This window comes from Sinocyclocheilus rhinocerous, unplaced genomic scaffold (assembly GCF_001515625.1).
Source record: "Sinocyclocheilus rhinocerous isolate Xijiao unplaced genomic scaffold, SAMN03320098_v1.1 scaffold1965, whole genome shotgun sequence".
Classification (NCBI taxonomy): domain Eukaryota; kingdom Metazoa; phylum Chordata; class Actinopteri; order Cypriniformes; family Cyprinidae; genus Sinocyclocheilus; species Sinocyclocheilus rhinocerous.
Window position 1 is genome coordinate 143,291 of NW_015625577.1, and position 9,648 is coordinate 152,938.

Below are 9,648 nucleotides of genomic sequence, written 5' to 3' on the forward strand. Positions count from 1 at the left end.
TGCTATGCTTGGGCCGTAATCACGCTCACGCTGCGCTTAGCAGCATATCCAATTGTCAACACTGTGATAGCCTGCGGCTAAAAGTTTTGCGCTCGAGGCTCGCGGCCTTTTTGAAAAGCCTTGCGTCTAACTCACGCCAATCCGTTTCTGCGGTTGCCGAGGCGCCGCATGAGACGATCGCTTGGGGTGACGCATGCGAGGCAGAGCCCCTGGAGAACGAGATGACGGAGTATTCTCCTTTCCTCTCGCTCTCGCCCGGCCATGTTCAAGAGTTCCAAAAGCATTATGTCGAGCCGGTTGTCTTCATCAATGACGATTTTCGGCCTACCCTGGAGGCCCGTAATGCGGTTTCCTTCAGTTGTGAGCTGTATGATGATGATGTTTTGTCCACCGCGGCCTCTGATTCAGAGGATTTAATGGCGGAATCCTGCAGTTCTCTCCCTCCGAGCGGACAGGAGAAATGCAATTCCCCGTCTTACAATGAGTTGTTAGACGTTGTGACGCGCGCGGTGGGCAAGTTGGGATTAGACTGGGACTGTGAGCCAATGCAAGACCAGGCCCAATCTAAATTGAATGACCGGTTTTTGACTAGTCGTACTCCATTTCAGCCCCGTAGGCCTCTTCCCTTCTTTCAGGACCTCCACCAAGAGGTTTCGAGTAGGGATGCACCGATACCACTTTTTCCAGTACTCGCCCGATACCGATACTTTTATTTTTGGTACTTGCCGATACCGAGTACCGATACCGATATTTTTATTGCATTTGTACATTTTTTAAATATTGGGTATAGAAACCAAAAGAGTATGTATAATGTTAGTTGGTTAACTTCATTTATCAAATAGATACAGTCAAACCAAAATTTATTCAGACACAGTTTATTCGCTATAGTTTAGAAAATGGTAATAAAATATGACAAGAACTCAGAGTTACACTGTGTGAGAACAAATTCATCTTGATAATATTAGATAATTTTGATAGAAAGGATTACAATCAACCAAAATAATTCAGACAGCTGTTAGTATGACAGTATTTACACAACTAGCAATACTTAGTCGGGCAACCCTTAGCCTGCAGTTCTCTCCCTCCGAGCGGACAGGAGAAATGCAATTCCCCGTCTTACAATGAGTTGTTAGACGTTGTGACGCGCGCGGTGGGCAAGTTGGGATTAGACTGGGACTGTGAGCCAATGCAAGACCAGGCCCAATCTAAATTGAATGACCGGTTTTTGACTAGTCGTACTCCATTTCAGCCCCGTAGGCCTCTTCCCTTCTTTCAGGACCTCCACCAAGAGGTTTCGAGTAGGGATGCACCGATACCACTTTTTCCTATGCTGTATGGTATCGGCGTTTGGTATTGGGGCATTTTAAAGAGTACGAGTACGAGTACAGGAGCTCAGTATCAAGCCCGATACCGATACCAGTATCGGTATCGGTGCATCCCTAGTTTCGAGGTCTTGGAAGCAGCCTTTTTCGGCGCGTATTACAAACGCCGCTGCCGCTGATTTTGCCACCGTGTCTAAAATGGCGGATCACGGTTACGGGGCAATGCAGGCCGTCGAAGAGACTCTCGCCACACACCTTGCGCCTAATTCAGCTCCATCTTGGAAGTTGCGCCCTACGTTGCCGTCCAAGCCATGTAGGATCACTTCCAGTTTAATCGGGAAATCTTACATGGCCGCTGGGCAGGCTGCGGCCACGCTACATTCCATGGGTGTGCTTCAAGCCTATCAGGCAGAGCTTCTCAAGGAGCTGGATGAAGGGGAAGGCCTCACTCCTGAGGCTGTCAAGGAGCTCAGGAGAGCTGCAGATTTGACGTTTAGAGCTACCAAACATACAGCTTGAGCAGTGGGTAGGTCCATGGCAGGTATGGTGTCAGTTGAGCGCCACCTTTGGCTCACTCTCACAGACATCAAAGAAAAGGACAAAACTTTTCTCTTGGACGCTCCCATTTCTAAAGACGGCCTATTTGGAGATTCAGTCACCACCGTGGTGGATAAGTTTCGGGCAGCAAAACAGCAGTCTGCCGCTTTTCGCCAGCTCATTCCGCATAGGCCCAGGGAGGCAGAGCGTTAACCACCAATGGTCCGTTCACACTCATGCTCTCTACACCATCATCGGGAGGTTCAGCGTAGTGTACCATCACCTATGGCACCCCCTCGGAAGGATTGGGGTCCTAGGTCTTGTCCACCGGTTCGCTCGCACCAACGCAAGCGGATAGACCTGAGTTCGACAGCCATGGCCTCTCGTTTTCAGGCTCCTAGTAGCAGTTCATGATTCCCTCGCTCGTCTTCGGAGGCCAGGCCCTCCTTTGGAGAGTTTGGTCAGACCGCACAAGCGTATCTGCCTCTCTCAATGTGGCCTCCCGGTTCAGATCTTGATCGTCCCACCGCTTACTGCGCCTCGGGCGGTTTTAGATCGAGTCTTCGTGGCGAGCACCTCCTCACACACTCTGCGCGTCCCAGCCTTCAGAGCTTGAGAAAAAGCCCAAGGGTCATGCGAGCATGGCCCGTTTATGACGGCCTTCAAAGCCCCCACCCTTGGGGTGTTGGGCAGGCCCGACAGGGCTCTTGGATGCCATCCTGTTATAGAAGTTCCCGCCACTTAGTTGCTTCGGGGCCCTATGCGGGAAACTCAGGCGAGATTTTTATCAACCCCGCATTTCTTGCATAATGCATTAGCATTTCTTTCCATGCTACCTGTTCTCGCGGACGCCAGCGGCTTTCCGCAGTCAGATATCTTGACACCTGTAGTTCGACCACCGCCAAACATAGAGCGTCTAAAACCTCTAGCAGATTTTTGGGCCGCGTTGAAACGCTAGCCCGACGTCTCGGAATGGGTACTACTCACCATTCGACACGGTTACACCATACAATTTCGGAAAGGGCCACCCCCTTTCAGCGGGATTCTTCCCACGACAGTACGTCCTGGGCAGGCTGCGGTGTTACGCCAGGAAATCGTGTCACTCCTAGAGAAAGGGGCTATAGAAGAATTATCCCCCACTCAGATGGAGTCGGGTTTTTACAGCCGGTATTTTGCTGTGCCCAAAAAAGATGGTGGTTTACGTCCGATTCTCAGAGTGAGCAAGTTCAAGATGCTAACAGTAAAGTCCATTTTGTCTCAGATCCAACACCGAGATTGGTTTGTGACCATCGATCTAAAGGATGCATACTTTCACATCCAGATCGTCAAGAGACACAGGAAGTTCCTCAGGTTCGCTTTCGAGGGCAAAGCTTACCAGTATTGTGTTCTTCCGTTTGGACTGGCTCTGGCCCCTCGAACATTTACAAAGTGTATGGACGCAGCTCTGGCCCCATTACGGCTCCAGGGCATCCGAATTTTGAACTACTTGGACGATTGGCTAATATTAGCTCAATCCCAGGATCAGGCACGGATACATCGAGATTTAGTGCTCGATCATCTACGGAGCCTAGGACTACGGACAAACCCACAAAAGAGTGTTCTGCTGCCACGCCAGCGAACAACGTTCTTGGGGGTAGACATGGATTCTTGCACGATGCGGGCACGTCTGTCTCCCGCACGTGTGCAGTCATTGCAAACCTGTCTAAGTCAGTTCAAGACAGGGTGCCTAGTCCATGTAGGCTTGTGTCTCAGACTGTTGGGTCTGATGGCGGCAGCGTCCCCTGTAGTTCAGCTGGGCCTGCTCCACATGCGACCGTTTCAGTGGTGGACTAAGAGCCAGAACATTTCACCTTATTGTCATCCGCTTCGCAGAATTACGGTGACACGCAGAGGTTTTCGTGCTCTAAAGCCGTGGAAAAGACCCCAGTTCCTTCAGAAAGGAGTCCAACTGGGGGCATGTCTTTGTCGCAAAACTATCACGACGGACACGTCCCTGACGGGCTGGGGAGCGGTCCATCAAGGACGTCCAGTCCGGGGAGTTTGGTCAGAGGAACATCGGAGCTGGCACATAAATCGTTTGGAACTACTGGCAGTCTTCCTGGCTCTCAGAAAGTTTTTACCGCAATTGACGGACTGTCATGTGTTAGTCAGGACGGATAACATGACTAGTTTCTTACCTGAATCGTCAAGGAGGATTACATTCTCGCCCCCTGTACAGGCTGGCGAGGAGTGTTCTTCTTTGGGCTCAAACCAAATTCCTGTCAATCAGAGCAGTCCATGTCCCGGGTCACCTGAACTCAGGAGCAGACTTGCTCTCGAGACAGAAGCTGGAGGACGGGGAATGGAGACTTCACCCTCAAGTGGTGGATCTCATATGGCAGAGGTTTGAACGAGCGGAAGTGGATCTGTTTGCTTCGAGCACGACTACGCACTGCCCGCTCTGGTTTTCCCTGTCTCCTCTAGGTCTGGATGCTCTGGCCCACGAATGGCCCAGAACCAGTCTGTATGCTTTTCCCCCGATCTGGCTGCTCCCAGTAGTTCTGCTCAGAGTGCGATCGGACCGGGTGGAGCACCTGCTGTTAGTGGCCCTATGGTGGCCCACCCAGTCGTGGTTTTCGGACCTGGTCAGTCTGTCGGTCGGCCCTCCTTGGGAGATTCCCCTCAGACACGATCTGTTGACACAAGTTCGGGGCACGATTTGGCACCCTCGACCGGATTTATCGACAGGTGTGGCCCCTGAGCGGAATGCGTTAATGTGTTCTGGTCTCTCGGCTGAGACTACCGACACTATTATTAATTCTAGAGCTCCCTCCACAAGACGCTTATATGCTCTGTAGTCATTAAGTCCTGTGATTTTTGGCTCTCCCAGATACAGGTGAGTTCAGGCTCTGAAATTAACCTGTGAGTTCACAGCTGACTGTATTTGGCTCTTTATTTAAGGGTTAATTCTAGTTTTGGAGCTGTTTCAGAAGTTTTTAGAGATGTTTAATATGTTGGTTTTGGTTTTGCTGACTCTAACAACGCCAAGAAAGACAGCGCACAACAGCTTTTGCGATTTCATAATCGCACTAAACCTAATTATTTAATCACGATTTAATCACAATCCGATTTCGATTCATTGTGCAGCCTTATTTTAAATGATACCACAGTCACAGTTTTTGACCCCTTTTTTCTGACAGTGCATATACTGCAACACATATCATTAAAAAACACTACAGTAACCTTACAGTAAGTCACACCCTGCAGAAAAACCTGTTTCTCAAGAATATAATCAGGAGGATATATAAACCCTCCCATAAGGAGGAAATGAACTGTTGAGCTGCAGTGTGTATCGTCTCTCTCTTTCTGTGTGTTATAGAGTGAAATGGCAGAAGCCAATATTTCAGTGGATCAGAACCAGTTGAAATGTTCAGTGTGTCTGGATCTGCTGAAGGATCCAATGATGATTCCCTGTGGACACAATTACTGTAAGAGATGCATCACAGACGTCTGGGATCAAGACGATCAGAAGGGAATCTACAGATGTCCTTTATGCAAACAGTCCTTCACACCAAGACCAGTTTTATGCAAAAACGTGATGATTGCTGAAATGGTGGAGAAACTGAAGAAGACGAGGCTCCAAGCTACTGCTTCTGCTACTCCTGCTGATCCTCCTGCTTCTGTTCACGCTGGATCTGAAGATGTTCAGTGTGACTCCTGCACTGGAATTAAACAGAAAGCAGTGAAATCTTGTCTGGGGTGTCGAATCTCTTACTGTCAAACTCACCTTGAACAGCATGAGAATCTCTTCAGAGGCAAAGGACACAACCTGATGGACGCCACTGGACGACTGCAGGAACTGATCTGCCTTCAACATGATAAAATGCTGGAAATTTACTGCCGTACCGACCAGAGCTGTATCTGTATGATGTGTTTGGTGGATGAACACAAAAATCATGACACTGTTTCAACTGCAGCAGCGAGAACAGAGAAACAGGTAAGTTTCCCAGGCAATTGAAATCCATATGATCATATTCAAGGGCACTTGATTAAAAAAACAGATTGACTAATGCAGTTCCTGAGCTATCAGCAGAAACATAAATTAGCTCACTTTAGTGCCATCTATCAGCTGGGTGTCTGTGTACTTGCCTGAGTAGTGGGAGATATTGGGGATCATCTCAAAAAGTTTGGGGTCTTTGAGCTTTATTGTCTTTACAGTGAAATAGAAGAAAGAATAAGAAACACATTAGTGCTGTTAGACTGGCTAGGACATGAACTCAGATAAATATGGAGTCTGGTGATTTACTGTATCCTGAGGAAAACCTGAAACTCAAGTTTATGTGTTTCATGCAGAGACATTTGGGGGAGACACAGATACAACTTAACCAGAAAATCCAGAAGAAAGAGGAAGAGATTCAGGAGCTGAGGGAGGCTGTGACGTCTTATAAGGTGAGATTTGAAAAGAGCAAGAGTCATCCCTGTTGAAAAAAAAAAACAGCATATGCTGGTTAGGTATGTTTTGAAGCATGGCTGCTGGCTTGACCTGGTTTAAGCTGGTCCTTAGTTGGTCCTGAGCAGAAGCTAGTTGCTTAGGACCAGCCCATGACCAGCTAAGGACCAGCTTAAACCAGGTCAAGCCAGCAGCCATGCTTCAAAACATACCTAACCAGCATACAGTATGCTGTTTTTTTCAACAGGGTTTTTTAAAAAAGAGTCATAATTTATTCCTTCTGATGATTGAAACATCAAAAAAGGCCCAGTGCTAGGTACGGTGCAGGGTTCCCCCTCGGTCTGTTCACAGCTGGGCAAATTATGAAAAAAGTAAAACCCTTTTTAACATTTTAACTCGCTTTCCAATGTCCAATACCACAAGACATGGTAAAATATAATATACAATTTTTCAATCATTAGTCTTCCAGCAGTTTTTGGTCAACAGCCTGGTTCCAGACTGAAAGACAAAGAACAGTAAGAACAATTAAAATTCAAAATTTGGATGAGCTAAATTAATGCTTTCTAAAATTCAATTCAAGTTTATTTGTATAGCGCTTTTTACGATACAAATCGTTACAAAGCAACTTTACAGAAAATTAAGTTTCTACAATATTTAGTAGTAGCTTATCAGTGGTGACTGTCAGTTTATGTACATATGGCAGAAATGCCGGCATATGTACATACTAAAAGTAATGCCGTCTAGAAAAACTCTTAACACAGCTGAAATTATTTTCCAATGTGTGGTTTGCTAAAGCATGATGTAGTTTATTCAAGCTTAAGCAAATATATGAAAAATACATCAATGATTCTCTAAATATTGAAAATTTAAAGCACTGACAGTCACACATGTTGCATGACTGAACCAGATTTTATTATTATTATACAGTAAATGAATAACAATTACAAGTACCAAGATAAAATAAGAACAATAGATAATTAGGGTTACGTACATTCATTCAAAGCATACTATGTTAGCTTATAAGAATCACACCATAAAAGAGTCTTACATACAACAAATTTATTAGAATTTTATTAGAAAATTTACATTTATGAATGTAAAATTTGGCAAGAAATAGCATCAAATTAATAATAAATTTAAAGTAAGAAGGGTGTAAATTCAAAGAGAAACCAAAAAACACATAAGGTTATACAGAAGTTTGAATACAGATATTTTTTAAACAAAATTACAAAAGTCAACCCAGAATACTTTATGCTGCACAGTCCCAAAATAAATTAAAGCTGCAAGCAGCGTTAAAGGGCTCTTGCACACAGAGACACCTCCACCCGTGGCTTTAGAAAAACAGTGAATGGTGGGCAATATGCCCATATATAAATATTGGAGGAATATGTCAACGTCATTTATATGTGCAAAACCTCCTGCTGCCAGCTGGTGGCGCTACGACCGTAATTGAATGTTGGCATGTAGATGTCTTCAGGCCAGGACTTTCATCAAACATGTGAAGTTTGGGCCATTGTAGCAACTCATAATGTAATAACTGCACATAATGTAAAAACTACACATAATGTAATAAGTATTACATTATTATTGTAATAAAATGTTCATAATGTAATAATCTTCTCAAAACGTAATACAATATTGAGTTCATAATATAATAACAATTATTACATTATGAGAAGTTTATTGCATTATAAACTCAGTGTATAATAAGTGTAGGTATAAGAAGACTTGTTAAACATAATTCTATTAATCAGCTACAGTAATAGTATTATAGTGAAGAATATACACACAAACAAATTAATTCTAAAAGGAAATATATATTTATTTTTAGAATTAATTTGTACATGCATGGATCAAGCAAAGCAAGTATGTTCACGTCTGAGATTCATTTGAACACACTGTAAAAAAATTCAAGCCGTTTCAACTAATTATTATTTAGTAACAAGTTCCACAGAAATTTTACGTTCAGTCAATTTCTGTCTTCAAAGTGTTGCCTGAATTGTTATTTTTTTTAGTTGGCTCAACCTTTACTGAAATAGTTTTATAGTCCATTCAACTAAAATTATTTAATTGGGGTAACATTTAGAAAACTACAGCAAATTGTGTCAATTAAAATTTAACCATTCACTCCATGTGTTTCATATGTTACCTCAAATAAGATTTATTATTTGGGCATGCTAAGAAATTGCTGTATAACTAGTTATTATATTTTATATTGAGTTTAAGAAAATTATTACCTGGTGTCTATCAATCACTAAAACACACACATTACAACACATAATAACCTTTATTTAATAACAATCTGCATTTATAACATTTGTCATACAGACTAAACATGCAGGCTTAAAGGGATAGTTCACCCAAAAATGAAAATTTGCTGTTAATTGACTCACCCTCAAGCCATCCAAGATGTAGTTAACTTTTTTTCTTCAATTGAACAGTAAAGGAAATTTTTAGGTGAAAACATGGTCTTTGAAAACATGGCAATTCATAAACTGCACGTCTCTGGTTGCTGGCTTTTGAGAGTCAAATAACAGACAAGACCAAATTACCAAAGGCCCCTGAGGACACATTGAGTTCTTTTCAACATTAGCATAGCTAATTTTGACAGGATTTGAAAATAACTGTTCATTCAATGTTTTTCAAATATATTTGTGTAGACTTAATATAATATGTCCTCTCAACTTAAATATTTTTGCCCTTCCAACATTTTGTTAATTGGATTTTTTACAGTGCGCTTATGTAAAATAACTAAACAATAGCTGAACTTTAGTGAGGGGACGTTGTTCCTCTTAGCATCATGAAAAAAAAAACTTTTATTAAAATTCTGAATGCATTACTGATAGCCTAGAATGCATGCAAAGAGTGCTTCCTTTATCATTTCAGATGCACTGAGCCTGTCACTCATTTCAGTTCGGTTCAATGGATGTGTCTGTGATTGGCTACACTGCTCAACACTGCAAACGTTGTAAACAGAAACATCTGATGCTCTCCAGAGTGCAAATGCAAATAAGCACCGAAGAGTTTGCCAAATATGTTATTACAGTTTTAACTAAGGGTGCTCTTGTACACTGCTCAACGCTGCAAACATTGTAAATAGAAACGTCTGATGCTTTCCAGAGCACAAATACAAATATGCACAGAAGAGTTTGCCAAACATGTTATTATTACAGTTTCGTCTAAGGGTGCTGTTGTTGTTTTTTTTACTGGGCGTTACACAATAAACTGCTTTCTCTATGGATTTAATATGGAATGTTACTTAAAGGCAGGGTATGTGATTTTTCAAAAACACTTTAGAAAACTGATTCGGGCCGAATCGCAAAACAAACTTGTAGCCAATCAGCAATAAGGGGCGTGTCT

General features: G+C 43.2%; 1 protein-coding gene and 1 pseudogene across 1 annotated transcript in view; both read left to right on the plus strand.

Moving 5' to 3' along the window:
• Window positions 1-3,513: 3,513 nt before the first annotated feature.
• Window positions 3,514-4,696, plus strand: LOC107752557 (uncharacterized; annotated as a pseudogene).
• Window positions 4,697-5,223: 527 nt separating this feature from the next.
• LOC107752773 (tripartite motif-containing protein 16-like) overlaps window positions 5,224-9,648 on the plus strand; it is an 18,942-nt gene continuing 14,517 nt past the window's right edge. The window contains exons 1-2 of the mRNA XM_016568838.1: window positions 5,224-5,835; window positions 6,192-6,287. Coding sequence (XP_016424324.1) covers window positions 5,224-5,835; window positions 6,192-6,287 — 708 coding nt within the window. The remainder of the gene's footprint in view (window positions 5,836-6,191; window positions 6,288-9,648) is intronic.